Here is a 17,112-nt window from a genome sequence, read left to right on the forward strand (position 1 = left end):
TTCTCTGTCAGTTTTCTCACTCCATTTGGTGCTTGGCTGAGTTCCTTATCTCTTCATTTGATGTTTTAGGGTTTCAGGATTGTTGTTTTCTTTGTTCGGCTTAGTTTTTCGGATCTTTGCCGTGGAGGGACAGCGTGGTGATTCTGCCTAGAGCGCCATTTTGCCGGAAGTCCTGTCAGGATTTTTTTTAATTAACTTTTCAATCTCTTCTCTTTTATGGGTCTGTTCAGATTTTCAACATCAATTTGTGATACTTTGAGTAGGTAGTGTGTTTCTAGAAATGTGTCCATTTCATCTAGATTTTCAAATTGATTGGAGTATATTTTTTCACAATACTCTTTTATGATCCTTTTTATTTCAGTTGGGTCTGTTGTAATGTTCCCCATTTCATTTCTTATTTGGGTTATTTGTGTCCTCTCCTGTTTTTCTTTTGTCAAAGTGGCTAGTGGTTTGTTGATTTTGTTGATCCTTTCAGAGAACCAACTTTTGGTTTTGTTAATTCTTTCTATTGTTTTTCTATTCTCTATTTCATTTATTTCTTCTCTGATCTTTACTATTTCCTTTCTTCTGGTGACTTTAGGCTTCTTTTACTGTTCTCTATTTGTTGAGTTGTGTAGCTAATGTTTTGATTTTGTCCCTTTCTTCTTTTTTGATGTGTGCATCTATTGCTACAAATTGACCTCTGAGCACTGTCTTTGCTGCGTCCCAAAGGTTTTGTTATGATGTATTTCCATTCTCATTTGATTCTAGGAATTTTTTTATTCCATTTTTTATTTCTTCTATTACCGAGTGGTTTTTAAGCAGGGCAGTATTTAGTTTCCGTGTAATTGGGTTTTTTTTCCTTACTCTTCTATTGTTAATTTCTACTTTGATGGTGTTGTGATCAGAGAAAATACTTTGTATTATCTCAGTGTTTTGGATTTTATTGAGGGTTTCTTTGTGGTCTAAGATGTGGTCTACTCTGGAGAACGTTCCATGTGCGTTGGAAAAGAACGTTTACTTTGCAAGTGTTGGCTGGAGTGTTCTGTATATGTCTATGAGTTCAGGTTGGCTTATTTTGGCCTTTAGATCTTCTATGTCTTTATTGAGTTAGATGTTCTGTCCTTTACCGAGAGTACTGTGTTGAAATCTCCTACTATTCTAATGGAACTATCAGTTTCTTTTTTCAGTGCTATTTAAGTTCATTTTATGTATTTTCGAGCCCTGTCATTGAGTGCATAGATATTTATTATGCTTATGTCTTCATGATGGATTGTCCCTTTTTAATCATGATACAGTGCCCTTCTTTGTCTTTTATGGTGGTTTGTTTTAAAGTCTATTTTATCTGAGATTGATCTATTGCCACTCCTGCTCTTTTTGGTGGCTGTTTGCTAGATATATTTTTTTCCATCATTTGATTTTTAATAAATGTATGTCTTTGTTTCTAAGGTGTGTCTCTTGTAGACAGCATATTGATGGATCCTATTTTTTAATCCATTCTGTCACTCTTTATCTCTTTATGGGTGCATTTAAGCCATTTACATTCAGTGTAATTATTGATAGGTGTTAGTTTATTGTTGTCATTTTGTAGTGCTTTTTTTTTGTGGTGCTGATGATTTCTTTGTTCTTCTTACTCTCCTGTGCTGAATTCCTTTTTTTTGTGGATTTTTTTCATTTCTTTTATTTTTGTAGATTTTGTTTTTACTGAGACTTTATGTTTTTCTTCTTTATTTTGATGAATAGGTTTGTTAACTTTCTTTCTGGTTACCTTGAAATTTACCTTTATCTTCCTAAGTTTGAACCACTCTATTATTACTTGTTATTGCCTTGCCTTCCTCTCCATTAGAAAGTTCTATACCTACACCGTTGATTCCCTCTTTTATTGTTCTGACATTGTTGTCATTTGCAGATTAACCTCTCTGGTTCCGTGTTGTAAACCTTTTGATTTTAAGTAGTCCTTGAGAGTTCATTTCCTAGGTTAGTATCTGGCTGGTGTGATCTTGTGTCCTAGATTCAGGCTGTGGTCTGATGTTGTTTGTTCTCAAACTGAAGGACTCCCTTTAATAATTCTTGTAAGTTTGGTTTGGTTTTTACATATTCCCTTAATTTCTGTTTATTTGGAAATGTCATAATTTCCGCATCATATTTGAATGAGAGTTGTCCAGGATATATTATTCTTGATTGGCAATTTTTTTCTTTCAAGATTTTATATATGTCATCCCATTGCCTTCTTGCCTGCATGGTGTCTGCTGAGTAATCAGAGCTTAGTTTTATTGTTTCTCCTCTGTATGTGACTTTTCATTTTTCTTGAGCTGCTCTCAGGATTCTTTCTTTGTGTTTGGTTTTAGCGAGTGTTATTATGATATGCCTTGGTGATTTTCTTTTGGAGTCTATCCTGTATGGGCTTCATTGAGCTTCTTGGATGGTCAGCTTTTCATCTTTCATCGTATGAGGGAAGTTTACTGTCAGCAGTTCTTCAGTGAGCCTCTCTGTGTTTTCCGTTTTCTCCCCCTGTTCTGGAACTCTGATCACTCACAAATTTTTGCTTTTGATTGTATCCCACATAATTCTCAAGGTTTCTTCATTTTTCTTTGTTCTTTTTTCTGATTTTTCGTTAACCAAAGTTGTACCCAAGTGTTTGTCTTCATTTTTGCTAATCCTGTCTTCCATCATTTCAAACCTGCTCCTCAGCCCTTCTGTGACACTGTCAGTTTCTGAAATCGTGTTTATATTTTGGATTTCTAATTGTTGTTTTTGTATGATTTCTAGTTGTGAATTTATTTCGGCATTTTGTTCCTGTATTATTTTCCTGAATTCTTCATTTTTTTGCCTGTATTTTCCACGAATTTGTCCGCCTTTTCCATGAATTTGTCTATTTTTTCCTCATTTTTGTCTTTTTTTGGCTTCAACTCTTGGATAGCTCTGAATATTAGATATTTGAATTCCCTATGAGGTAGTTTTAGTGCCTTTTCTTCTACTGGAAAGTCATCTGGTGTTTTATTTTGGATGCCTACTGGAACCATCATGTCTTTTTTTTTTTAATATGTTTTGTTATTGTCTGCTATCTTCTGGGCATTCAGTAGTTAGTTTATTCACTTATTGATTGTAGAATTGTTTGTTTTGTCCTGCTTTTTTGTTTTATTTGGTTATGTCTGAGCTGGCAGGCTGTGAGTTCTTTGTTGTGTGCTCATCTGTAGACACAATACTCTTCACCTCCTTGCCCAATGGGCAGGGCCAGTCGCTCAGCTATGGTGCAGCAGGGCAGGTCCAGCTGAATAGGAGAGGCTGGGATGGGCTTTTTCTGCATGTATTTGGGCCAAGAAGATGAGCCAGTAGTCGGTGCAGGACAGGTTCCAGTAGGTCATGCCTGTGCTGCTCGGGAGTGCAATGTTCAGCACATGATGCAGATAGGCAGGAGGGAGGAGGAGGGAAAGGTTGTGATGTGTGGAGCTATGTTGGGTATGGAAAAGAAGAAAGAGGAGAGAGAGACAGGAGGAAGAAAAAGTGCTGAGGGAGCTTGCCTTTGGAGTGGAGAGACAAAGAAATGGAGAAAAAAAGGAAGAAAAAAATAAAAATTAAAGGAAAAAAATTCGCTCAAGGATCCCACTGGCACGACTGCACAGACTGGGGAAGTGGCTTCCAAGCTGCACAGTATAGCCTGGCTAGAAGGTGTGGAGATTATACACAGTGCCAGGTATTCAGGAGACAGGAAAAGAAGGTAAGCAAAAAGAGACAAGAAACCAAGAAATGAAGAAAAATAAAAAGGAAAAAAGAAAGAGAAAACAAACAAACAAAAAGAAAAAGGAAAAAAAAAGCCCCCAGGGGATCCCACCAGTGTGGCCACGCGGACCAGGGAAGTGGACCGGGGAAGCACTTCCCCAGCTGAGCAGCGCTTTACAGCCTGTCAAGAAGAAGCAAAGATGGCACATGGAGAAAGATGTTCAAGAGAAAGGAGGGGGAGGAGGTGAGAGGCAGGGATGAAACCAAAAGAGGCTGAAAAAAGCAATACAAGCAACAAAGAAATGGCAGTGAAGAAGCCAGTTGGTGGGGGGGAGCGAATCTGCGCAGCACAGATCTGGTGCCTCCCATGCTGCGGTCATGGCCTGCTGGGAGGCAGTGGATCGGCCCACCGGGAAGCAGCGAATTGGCCCTTCAGGAAGCCAGGAATTGTCCTGCCAACAAGCAGCAAATCAGCCCTCCAGGAAGCTGGGAATCGGCCTTCTGGGAAGCTGGGAATCAACCCACTGGGAAGCTACAGATCTGCCAACTGGGAAGTGGCGAAGATCAAGCAGGGAGACGCAGAGTGGGGGGTGGGAAAGCGTGTCTCGCTGGTTACTGAGTGCTCTTTCTCCTTCTGGGAGCTCCGTGAATCTGCTTTCTTGTACTCCCTGTCTGCTGACCTCCGACAGGAGTCCAAGATGGGGGATCCATGCTGCATTAGCTGATAGGGGACCTCCGCTCGTAATTCTCATTGCTCTCTGTTCTCTGTGAGTTTCTTATTCCATTTGGTGCTTGGTTGAGTTCTTTATCTCTTCATTTGATGCTTAGGGTCCCAGGATTGATGTTTGTTTCTGTTTTAGTTTTTTGGGTCTTTGCTGTGGAGGGACGACATGGTGCTTCTGTCTATAGTTCCATGTTGGTTCTGCCCTTCTGTTTTGTTTTGTTTTTTTTTTAATGTACTTTAAGTGAGAGTTTACAATTCAAGTTAGTCTCTCATACAAAAATTTATACATAAGTTGTTATGTGACCCTAATTGCTCTCTCTATAGTGTGACAGCACATTCCTCCTTTCCACCTCTGATTTCCCATGTCCATTCAACCAGCTCCTGACCCTCTCTGCCTTCTCATCTCACCTCCGGAGAGGAGCTGCCCATTTAGTCTCATGTATCTACTTGAGCTAAGAAGCACACTCTTCATGAGTATCATTTTATGTCCCATAGTCCAGTCTAATGTTTGTCTGAAGAGTTGGCCTCAGGAATGGTTTTAGTGCTGGGTTGACAGAGAGTCCAGGGGCCATGCTTTCTTGGGTTCCTCCAGTCTCAGTCAGACCATTAAGTCTGGTCTTTTTACTGGAATTTGACTTCTGCACCCCACTTTTCTCCTGCTCCATCAAGAACTCTCTGTCATGTTCCTTGTCAGGGTGGTCATTGGTGGTGGCCAGGCACCATCTAGTTCTTCTGGTCTCAGGCTGATGCAGTCTCTGGTTTATGTGGCCCTTTCTGTCTCTTGTGCTAATACTTTCCTTGTGATTTTGGTGTTCTTCATTCTCCTTTACTCCAGGTGGGTTGGGACCAATTAATGCATCTTAGATGGCCACTTACTAGCTTTTAAGACCCCAGACGCCACTCACCAAAGTAGGATGTAGAACATTTTCTTAATAAACTTTGTTACGTCAGTTGACCTAGATGTCCCCTGAAACCATGGTTCCCAGACCTCCACCCCTGCTTCTCTGTCCCTCGAAGTGTTTGGTTGTATTCAGGAAACTTCTTAGCTTTGGTTTAGTCCAGTTGTGCTGACTTCCCCTGTAGTGTGTGTTGTCCTTCCTTTCACCTAAGATAATTCTTGTCTACTGTCTAGTTAGTGAATAACCCTCTCACTCACTCCCCACCCTTGTAACCATCAAAGAATGTTTTCTTCTGTGTTTAAACCTTTTCTTGAGTTCTTATAATACTGGTCTTATACAATGTTTGTCCTTTTGTTACTGACTAAATTCACTCAGCATAATGTGTTCCAGCTTCCTCCATGTTATAAGATGTTTCATGAATTCATCATTGTTCTTTATCGTTCTGTAGTATTCCATTGTATGAATATAATTTTTCTATCCATTTGTCCATTAATGGGCACCTAGGTTGTTTCCATCTTTTTGCTATTGTGAGCAGTGCTGCAATGAATATGGGTGTGCATATATCTATTTGTGTGACAGCTCTTATTTCTCTAGGATATATTCCAAGGAGTGGGATTGCTGGATCGTATGGTACTTCTATTTCTAGCTTTTTAAGGAAGCGCCAAATGGATTTCCAAAGTGGTTGTACCATTTTACATTCCCACCAACAGTGTATAAGTGTTCCACTTCTCTCTGTTTTAAGACATTTTCTCTACTGTTTTGTCCGTGCCATCTATTAAGTAATTTTTATTTCAACAATCATATTTTTACTTTTAAAGAGCTGCTTTTTATTCTAATTGTTTCTTATTCATGATCTCATGTATTTGTGCAATATTGTCTTAAATCATTCTAAGTATACTAATGAGGTTTTTGTTTTAAATTTATCTTTGTGTATCTTCATTTTTCTGTTTGATGGTGTAGGTTTTTCTCAAATGTCTGTAATCCTTTGTTGTCCATCCATCCATATTTGAAAATAGGGAATGGGCTAGAGGAGTGAGAACTCTGTGTGCCTGTGTGGAGCTTGCCAATTGGGGGGCTTTGTGGGTAGATGGAGCTCTCCCAGGCTGGTATTCTGGATGCCAAAAAGTGGAAGGCTTCCCACTGGGCATGGCAATTGCTGGCCTCATTCTCACAAGAGGGTCTGTTTATCTTCTTCAGAGAAGAGACCACCATACTTTTTCTTCCTTGGGGTAAATTTATGGCTGCAAGTATAGCTGCAGGTATGGAGGGTAAGAGTGATAGTAGTGTCGATGGAAGGAGCAGGAGCTTGGAGAGTGTAGTCCTTCTCTTGCTCATCTTATTTCTATGTCCAGTTGTGACTCCCACCCTCCATCACTCCTGCCACCTTGGGATTAGGTGACTTCCAGGAGTTCTAGAATGCAGGTACCACCCCGCCCTCCATTTCAGCCATCCACTCCTTACCTCTTAGGATCAACCTGATCATGAAAGGTAGAGAGATGACCTGGCATGCAGCAATATACTCTGTCTGACCTTTCAGGCTTGCCTTCTGGGTTCTAAGATTTAAGTTCATTTTCACATCATACAAGCCAAAGCCACTGAAACCAAGGTCATTTTCCCTACACAAGAATAGGAGCTTCTTCCCCAAAATGTTATTATCATATAGACAATGCCCAAGAGTGGTCCAAGCCAAAGTAGAGACTGGGCCCAATATGTTATATACACTCTTTTAGGAAATTTACTAAACTAGTATTTATAGCATTCAATAAATCAACTACAAACCAGATCCTTGTAGAGTTTTTCACATTAAAAAATTAATGTGCTTATAGATTTTTTACTTTCCATCTAGTCTCAAAGCTTACCCACTATCACTGTATGTCTCCAAGAAAAGGGGCAGAGAGGGAAGACTGAAGAGATTTTTCCAGGTTAGTTCAGTAGGTCAGTGGGTGAAACGAAGGCCTCTTTAATCCCATGCTCCCTATCCAGTTTCCCAATGATGCTACCAAGGATTTAGCCAAGAAAGGTTTTTCTTTCCTCCAAACAGGCTCAGAAATACAGCTCTTCATGAAGCAACTCTGCTTGGCCTGGAAGGAAGGAAATGCATTGCTGCTTTACTGGGGTATGTTCCCTGGCCTTTTGGGGACACATTTGAGGACCACAGTGAGCCCTACTGTTTGGTCCCTGTGACACAGGCTATCATTCCACCATAGCTCATGGGACACTGAAGGCTATTAAAAGCACAATGACAATGTTGCCCTCATTAAACACGCTCATTTGTAGACTTTGATGCAGGGAACCAATACCAGGGCTGGTAATTGATCATTTTGAAATCACAGAGCCCCCAAAAGGTCTCAGTGTAGAAACACACCTGAAAGCTGAAGTCATGGTGGCCTCCTGGGGACAAGTTTGGGAGGTGGGCCTGGGAAGTGTCCAGACTGGCCTCTGTTGCAGGGAAGAGTCAGGCCCTCAGGTCCAAGTACCCAAGTCCTTCAGCTCGTGTCTGTTTCCTTCACAGATGCAATGCAAGCATCCAAAAGAAGAACATGAAAGGCCAGACAGCATACGACCTGGCTCTGGAAATGGGGAATGACCTCATCACCACTCTCTTTGCTGCTAAGCTTGGCCAAGGGCCCCTGGACCAACTCGCCAGACCCAGAAGCCTCAGCCTGGATGACTGTTAGACCCGAAGACCACCACAGGTCTTCTTCTGAGAAACCATCCACCTCTGGCTTTCCTTGGTTCCTTTCTTTCTGAAACATGTATTTGTGGTTTGAGAACCGAAGTTGAGAGAAACTAATGTGATTTTTTTTTTAATGATACGATAATATAAGCTGCCAAAACCACATGGACATTTCTCAGCATAACTTGGATTGTGATGAGCTCAATATATGCTTGTTAATGGTTTGTTGTTTTTTTCAGAATGTTCTTTTTAAGTTTTAGTTTCTTTTTCAGTAGTTAATAATTGTATATCATTCAAAGCTAAAAGGTGTAAACTATTATACAGTGAAAAATCTCCCTCTCATCCTTGTCCCATAGCCAACTAATTCCCCTCCTCAGAGGCCACCAGTGATACCAGTGTCATCTGTGTCTTTCCAGAGAGAGTACAGGAGTATATAAGCATATACATCTGTATAGAATATACATAAAATATAAATACATATATTCTTTCCCCTCTTTTAGCATAAATAGTAGCAAACCAACACTGTTCTGCATCTTCTTCCTTTTGCTTAATAGATTCAAAATAGTATATAAAAATTAAGCTTTTTTTAAACTCTTTCATGTATTGAATTCATCAATATATTCCTGTTTGTTATGGTTTGTTCTTTGGTTAACACGTCAGCTTTGAATAAACCATTTGCAGGAATATGTGATTTTAACTTACTCTCTTTTGTGATCTTTATTTCGTTCTTTGGGTGGTAACACTGTAGTTATGGAGTCCCTAAACTGCTTCCATTAATGAATGTAAGCACCTAACACACTGGGCTTTAGTATAATAAATAATAGACTTTGTTGTGACAGTTACTACTATTATCACCTGCACTTCATTCCCCCACATGGAGGGGCCTTCAGTAGGGAGAACAGGGATAGAAGTTAAGCAGATGGCTGACTCTGGGATTTCCCTCCCTGAAGCAGGAAGGGAGACTGCCTCTTAGTCCGCAGGAAGGGAGGCCATTACATTTTTAACCAGTTCAGAGAGACCAGCGGAACTTGATCACCTGGTTTGGTGTCTGTGGTTGTTTGCACTGTGTCAGTTTAGCTAAGATGGAACTACGTACCTTTCCCAGAATTCTCTTTCCTATGTGGTTTGGTTTATGGTTGGCTGTGAGAGAAACTGCATCAGATTTGGAAGGTGGGGTGAAGCAATTCCATCATGTGCTGAAGGTGAGTGTAGGGCACCCACTGTGGCTCACACACCACAGGCTCTGGAACTGCGGGTCCGGGAGGGGGTCCGGAGTTCCAGACAATTTCCCCCAGACCTCAGGGAGCAGAGAAGGTCCTGTGGACCCGTGGGTTCCACAGACAATCCTCTCAGGGCTCTTGGGGGTAACTTTTATAACCTGAGTACAGGAACCATGTCGTCAGTGTTTCTTGGGTTTTCTGTACTTGCTGGCGGAGTATCCTGCCTCTGTACGCAAAAGGTCCTCCGAGTGTCTGCTTGCCAGACAGGACTCCATACTGCAGCCCCTTGACGCCTCACCTTAGGGTTCTTTCCTTTTTCTAAAGCCCATGGCCTATGCAAATCACTCTTAGATTTTACTTCTTCATATCAAACCCCTCTGGTCACCGCTTACACATGTGGTTTGTGTACCTCGAGGAGAGAAAGACGAAAGGGGGTCAAGTCTGTAAGAGAAGGGCGTGCCTCTCGGGAGGGTGCCACGTCATGCTGGCACTCCTCAGGGAACTGTCGTTTCTCCTGAGAAAGCCAATGAAGAGGCGCTTGTGCCTAGTGCTTGCCGAGACCCGTGTGAGGCATGTGAGAGTGGGATGGGGGCCGAGTGCTGTCTGCAAGGCTACAGGGTAGGACCTCAGGTGAGGCAGCTCCAGGCAGATGCTAGTGGCTAGAGGCTGTGTGCTGACTGCACTCTCAAGGGTGAGGCCTCCAGTCCTTCCAAGGGGGATATGGACATGTACCTCTGTATCTGCTGGGGTTAGTTCCTCACGCTAAATGTGGAGAACCAGCAGACGGAGATCAGTGGGAGCTGGAGGAGCTGCGGCCCTGCTATTGCCCACACTCACTGGTGAGCCAACACCTGCATGCCAGGGAGGGCAGCAGAGACCCTGACTTTGAGCCCCTACCCACAAACTCAGCTCAGGCCCTGTGATCAGTGCTCAGGGCTTCATGACCTGCTTGGCCATTTTCAGTGGCTCTTGGCCCGGGTCCCACAAGGGTGACAGTTAGCAACTGCCCAGTGGTCAATGGCTCAGACCACCATGTCCTTCCTGGAACTGGACCCCTTGCCACCTCTTCTGGAGGTCTGTCTGCTCTTCTTGGAGGGACTGTTCCTGCTTTGTGGCTTTGTCCCATGTCCCTAGAGGACTCCAGTCACCTGGAGTTTATCATTCTTTCCTAACCATTGAGTTGAGTAAGCGTCCATGTGTTCATTGGCCAATCAGGTTCTTTATATTTGTCTTATTGATTGGGAGGGGTTCTTATATCCTCTAGAATTGGAGTATCTTTGTGTTTAGAGGACCACAATCCAATAGAAATATAATGCAAATTACATACGTAATTTTAAATTTTCTGGTAGCCACATAAACGTACAAAGAAATAGGTGACATTAATTTTAACTTTATTTATTCTAGTATCTCCAAAATATTATTATTTCAACATGTAATCAATGTAAAAATTGTTGCTGTTGTTGTTAGTTACCATCAAGTTGGCTCTGACTCATGGTGACCCTACAATAAAACAAAATGTTGCCCAGTCCTGCACCATCTTCATGATCATTGGTATGTTTGAGTCCATTGTTGCAACTATTGTGTCAATCCATCTCATTGAGCGTTTCCCGCAGTGTAAAAATTAGTAATGTAATATTTTAGGTATTTTACATTTTTTAATACTAATTGTTTGAAATCGGGTGTGTATTTTACACTTACAGCACATCTTCATTTAGACTTACTACATTTTAAGTGCTCAGTTTCACATGGGTTTCACCACATCAAAAATTGTTCACTATAGATTAGTAAGTAAGCGCAAGGAAGCCCGTGTTTACCTTGCTTACTGGGTCATCCACCCATGTCAGGAATTATAAATTTGAAACAAGAGTTTGATTCCATAGGAAGGTGCTGTGGGGTTGGGAAAGAGACAGAATGCCAGCCGTACCCAGAAGCAGAACCTTTGCTGTGGTGAAAAGTGAAATTGTTCACTACACATGATCTGGTAAGCAAGATAAGCACCATGCTTACCTTGTCTACTGGATAGTCCACCCCTGGCTCTGGCCAGCCTGCCGGTTCAGAGAAAGGTGTCTCTTCCTAGGAAAATTCACAGCATCATTTTCTTCCAGTTGTCTCCAGGTAATCTCTTCAGAGGGAAGGCCTCAAGAGTTCACATCACTTCCTTCCTTGCCACCTGTCTTTGACCACCTCTGAGCCAGGTTTCTGCTTTTCCCTGGCCAAATAAAACATTAAGAGGGTTCCTTGGATTTTCACCCACAGCCGAGTTCCTCAAGTAAATTGAAACAAAGCTCCTTTGTGGCTTTCTAAGGGTGTGTGGCCTTATAGGAGCATCAGGTGAGGTAAAACATCCATTCTGTGCTGTCCCTTCCTCTTTCACTTAGACCCCAAAAAGAGAGCCAAAGGGCCAAACACACATTGGTCTCTCAGAGAACAGAAAATGAAATGTGTTCACCTTACACACATTGGTCTCTCAGAGAACAGAAAATGAAATGTGTTCACTTTCTTGGATGTACACATAGATGCTCTAAATTGCTGGCTGTTGTGTCCCACAAAAAGAAGAGTGAGCCTGGGAGACCAGAGCCATGACCAGAGGAGCAGCATTCCTGATGGGAGAGAGAAGTGGCCTGGGGGCTGCTCCTTTCTTCTGCTCCCTGTGCTGTTGAAGATCTACATCTGGGGGTGAACTGAGTACTGAGAATCCAACCTGGAATACATATTTAGCCTGATACATATACTTAGCATCTGAATAAATATATTTAGTTCCCTAAATATGTCAGCATCTGTTCTGGCTAATGCAAAGGCAAAATATTTGGATATTCCTTGGGAATCCTTCTGAAATTTACCAGTTTCTTATTTGAATTGCCAGTGAAAAGCAGTCCCTTCTCTCACCTCCTCCCTCTCCTTTTTCTTCCCTCATCCCCTTCTTCATCTTCTCCCCCTCAGCTGCTTTTTCCATCCACTTCCCACAAACCCTTGTCTGACCCCAAGTCTCCTCCTTGTTTTCCCATACCCCCCACTTCCCAGCCATGCCCACCAGGGCTTCCCACACCTTCTCATGATCTGTCTTTCTTGGGGTAAGGTGTCAGTGTGTGACTTTATTTACCTAAAGTAATTGACTCAATTTTCCTTTTCAATTTGTCTCTATTCTTTTAATAAAATATTGAAAATGTTTTAGTATATAACATAAATTTTACCTGCTGTATTTCTATTAGTAGGGCTATAAATTCACTGTCGTTTTTTGTTGTTGCTAGGTGCCATCAAGTTGGTTCCAACTCATAGTGACCCTGTGAACAACAGAATGAAACACTGCCCTGTCCTGCACCATTCCCACAACTGTCGTTATGCTTGAGCCCATTGTTGCAGCCACTGTGTCAATCTATCTTGTTGAGGGTCTTCCCCTTTTTCACTGACCCTGTACCTTACCAAGCATGGTGTCCTTCTCCAGGGACTGATCTCTCCTGACAACATGTCCAAAGTATGTAAGATGTAGTCTCACCATCCTTGCTTCTGAGGAGCATTCTGGTTGCACTTCTTCCAAGACCTGTTCTTTTGGCAGTCCTTAGTGTATTCAATATTCTTCGCCAACACCACAATTCAAAGGTGTCAGTTCTTCTTTGGCTTCCTTATTCATTGTCTAGCTTTCGCATGCATACGAGGCGGTTGAAAACACCATGGCTTGGGTCAGACACACCTTAGCCCTCAAGGTGGTATCTTTGCTTTTCAGCACTTTAAAGAGGTCTTTTGCAGCATCTGAATAAATATATATTTAGCAGCGGATTTGCCCAATGCAATGTGTCTTTTGATTTCTTGACTGCTGCTTTTATGCATGTTGATTGTGGATCCAAATAAATTCACTAGTTTTTAAATAAATTTTTTTAAAATTGTGGTAAAAATAATATATGTAACAAAACGTTTGTCAACAATTTTTACATGGTGTGATTGTTAAGATAGTATGTCAATTTGACTGGGCCACAACTCTCTGTGGTTTGGTATAGTGTTGTGATCACTCCTATGATGGGATCTTCTGTGAGTAGCCAATAAGTTGAAAGGGAGTTTCCTTGGGCATGTGGCCTGCATCAAATGTAAGTGGACATTCTGGCAAGTCTCATGGCTTTTTGCTTGAGCTGGATCCTACAGCTGGCTCTTGTTCATCTGACCTTGGGTTCCTGGGACTTGAGCCGGCAGCTTACCTGCAGTCTTGCCTGCCAATCTTGGGATTCATTGATCTTTGCAGCCTGTGAGCAAGAGCCCTGCTCTCTAACCTGCCAGTTGTGGGTTTGCCAGCCCGTGCGGGTGTGTGAATCAGGAAAACCCTCTATCCTGACCCACAAACTTGGGACATTCCAGTTTCTACAACTGTGTGAGCCATTTCCTTGATATAAATCTCTCTATATATATACTTATATGCTTTACTGGTTTTGCTTCTCTAGAGAACCCAGCCTAAGACACATGGACAATTCGGTGACATTGATTACATTCATCTTGTTGTACAACCATTATTTCTATCCTTTTCCAAATCACTCTACCACCATTAACAGAAACTCAGTGCCCCCTAAGCAATAACACTCTCTTTCCTTCTCCCTCCTACCCCTGGTAGCCACTAATAAGCTTTGGCTTGTATATATTTGCCTATTTCATATAAGTGAGATCATACTATATTTACCCTTTTGCAATTGACTTATTTCACTCAGCATGTTGTTTTCAAGGTTCATCCATATTGTGGCATGTATTAGGACTTCATTTCTCTCTATGGCTGAATAATATTACATTCTATGTATGTACTATATTTTGTTTATCCATTCATCTGTTGATGAATATTTAGGTTGTTTCCACCTTTTGGCAATTGTGAATAGTGCTGCAATGAACATTGGTGTACAAGTTTCTGTTTGCATTCCTGCTTTCAATTCATTAGGGTATATATCTAGGATTGGGATTGCTGGCTGAGTCATATGGTAGTTCTGTGTTTAACTTTTGAGGAACTGCCACACTGTCTTCTACAGCAGCTGCACTATTTTGCATTCCTACCAACAATGGATGAAGGTTCCAAAGTTTCCAATTTCCTGTTATTTTCCTTTTTTTAAAAAAAACATAGCCATTCTAGAAATTCACTAGTTTTAATAGAATGTTTTAATTATATACATAATACTAGTTATTTTTTAATTTTTATTTTGTGTACAATACCAAAATAAAATTTTTATGGCAAATATTAAAAAACAACATTTTGAATCATGCAAAAAAGGGAAGTCCCTTTCCTGGGGCTCCCATAATTCCCAGCATTAACCACTCTTAACAGTGTAGGTGTACCCTTTGGAAAGTTTTCTTTACAATTTAGGCCCAGATAAAATATATAGTTTTCTTATCAAATTGAATACTATATATACTATTTTTTAACTGATTTGATTCATTTATACATCTTAAGGATCTTTCCATTATTTGTAAATAAACTTAGTTCTTTTTAAGTATTTTTAAATATTGCAAAATTTGGATATAACATCATTGTTTTAACAGATTTAGCAGAGCTAATCAACATTCCAAGGAGCCCTGGTGTGCAATGGTTTAAGTGCTCAGCTGCTAGACAAAGGTTGGCGGTTGGAACCCACCCAGCTGCTCCTTGAGAGAAAGACCTGGTGATCTGCTTCTGTAAAGATTCCTGTTGCCCTCGAGTGGATTCTGACTCATAGTGACCCTATAGGACAGAGTAGAACTTCCCCCATGGGGTTTCCAAAGCTGTACATCTTTACAAAGCAGACTGCCACATTTTTCTCCTGAGGAGCAGCTGGTGGGTTCTAACTGCTTGACCTTTTGGTTAGCAGCCACAACCTAGAAAACCCGATGGAGCAGTTCTACTCTGTCACGTAGGGCCACTATGAGTTGAAATAGATTCGATGGTATCTAACAGCAACAATAATCAACATTCCTAGTCATGTGTCAGTATACAAATACATAAAGTAAAATTACTGGATTTAAGGGTTTGCCTATTTTGAAAATTGAAAAATATTGCCAATATTTCCTTCAAGAGGTGACAATTCCAGGCTTTGCAGATGCCACCACCCAAATCTGTATCCTCATTTGGTCCCGCTGCACCCAGCCATTGTCAACCCCACGGGGTACTACGACATCACTGTCGACGGCAAACCCCTGGGCTGGGTCTCCTTTGAGCTGTTTGCAGATAAAGTTCCAAAGACAGCAGAAAACTTGCATGCTCTGAGCACTAGGGAGAAAGGTTTGGTTCTAAAGGTTCCTGCTTTCACAGAATTATTCCTGGGTTTATGTGCCAGGGTGGTGACTTCACACACCATAGTGGCACTGGTGACAATTCCATCTGTGGGGAGAAATTTGATGATGAGAACTTCATCTTGAAGCATATGGGTGCTGGCATCCTGTCCATGGTAAATGCTGGACCCAGTACACATGGTTTCTGTTTTTTCATCTGCACTGCTAAGACTGAATGGTTGGATGGCAAGCATGTGGTCTTTGGCAAGGAGAAAGAAGGCGTGAACATTGTGGAAGCCGTGGAGCACTTTGGGTCCAGGAATGGCAAGACCAGCAAAAAGATCACCATTACTGACTGTGGACAACTCTAATAAATCTGATCTGTATTTCATATTTTATCTTAACCACCAGACCATTCCTTCTGTACCTTGGGGGATCACCCTTCTACCCACAGTGTGCTTGCAATATTCTATAAGCTTTGTGTTCTTACTGCAGTTCTTTGGGTTCCATATTTTTCTTATTCCCCTCCAAGTATAGATGGATTGCAGAGTTAAGTTTATGAAATAAAAACTAAACAACTAAAAAAAAAAGAGTTGACAATTTCACAACAGTGTGTGGTAGAGAATTTTCCCACACTTCCTTAGGCAAGTAAGCCAAACACATATCATTGCTATTAATTTAATTATTTATTATTATTATCATTGCATGTTCCTGATTTCAGGTGGGGAAGAGCATCTTTTCCTAGGCTAAATGGTGATGAGTACTTCCATGAGTTGCCCCTGCATGTCCTTTGCCCATTTTTCTATGAGATAATTTGTTTTTCCTTATTGTCAGGTTTCTTTACATATTCTAGATAATAATCCCTTATTATAAAATTTGAGGATATTTTGTCATACTTGCCTTTTCCTTCTGTATATTGTATACTAAGTTATTTGTAGGTTTATTTTGTCATATCTATTAGCATTCTTTTTTAGCACTTCTGGGATCCTTGACTTACTGAAGAAGGCCTTACATGTACTTGAAGATTAAAACATTTTCTCCCAATATGTAAATTATTGCCTGCATTATTTAGCTTTTATCTTTTTTGCAATTTATTTTTCTAAATGGTAGTGAGACTTAAATTTACTTTTTCCCAAGTGAACAATCATCACTTGTGCCAATGCAGTTTTTAAATATTGTTCATCTTTTCCACACCGATTGGAAGGCCACTTTTAGCACACACTAAATTCCTCTATATCCAAAAGTCTGGCCTAATTCTGTTAAATGTTCTGGAAATATATTTAGGGTAATCATTCCTATTGTCTTGTTCAAAAAATTGTTTACTATTCATAGAATGTTTTTCCCTTCTCTATAAACTTTAGAATCAATCTCTGAAAACCCTTAAAATTCTTATTTGAATTTTATTGGAAACATCATGAATTTTAGAGATATGTTTGAGGAAGAAGTTAACTTTCTCATCAAAAGACCATAGTAACATGTCTATTTCTTCCTAACTTATATTCTCAGTAAAATTTTTAATTTTTCTTCCTGTAAACCTTATGTTTTTCTTGTTCAGTTGTTAGGTTCTTAATTTTTTTTTGTTTTAAATGGTATCTCCCTTGGTGATATTTTCTAGTAGGATGTTGCAGATATACAGAAAAGCAATCATGTTTTTTGTTTGTTGGTTTGTTTTTGCTGCATTTT

The 17,112-nt window shown here is 40.7% G+C and overlaps 1 protein-coding gene and 1 pseudogene across 2 annotated transcripts in view; both read left to right on the forward strand.

The window, feature by feature from the left end:
• DZANK1 (double zinc ribbon and ankyrin repeat domains 1) overlaps window positions 1-8,000 on the forward strand; it is a 134,750-nt gene extending 126,750 nt beyond the window's left edge. For both annotated transcript variants that reach the window (XM_023731409.1, XM_023731408.1), the window contains exons 20-21: window positions 7,364-7,438; window positions 7,835-8,000. In XM_023731409.1, coding sequence (XP_023587177.1) covers window positions 7,364-7,438; window positions 7,835-8,000 — 241 coding nt within the window. The remainder of the gene's footprint in view (window positions 1-7,363; window positions 7,439-7,834) is intronic.
• A 1,392-nt stretch (window positions 8,001-9,392) lies between these two features.
• LOC101348002 (peptidyl-prolyl cis-trans isomerase A pseudogene) lies at window positions 9,393-15,803 on the forward strand (annotated as a pseudogene).
• Window positions 15,804-17,112: the final 1,309 nt, after the last annotated feature.

Source organism: Trichechus manatus, unplaced genomic scaffold (genome assembly GCF_000243295.1).
Source record: "Trichechus manatus latirostris isolate Lorelei unplaced genomic scaffold, TriManLat1.0 scaffold00042, whole genome shotgun sequence".
NCBI classification, from domain to species: domain Eukaryota; kingdom Metazoa; phylum Chordata; class Mammalia; order Sirenia; family Trichechidae; genus Trichechus; species Trichechus manatus.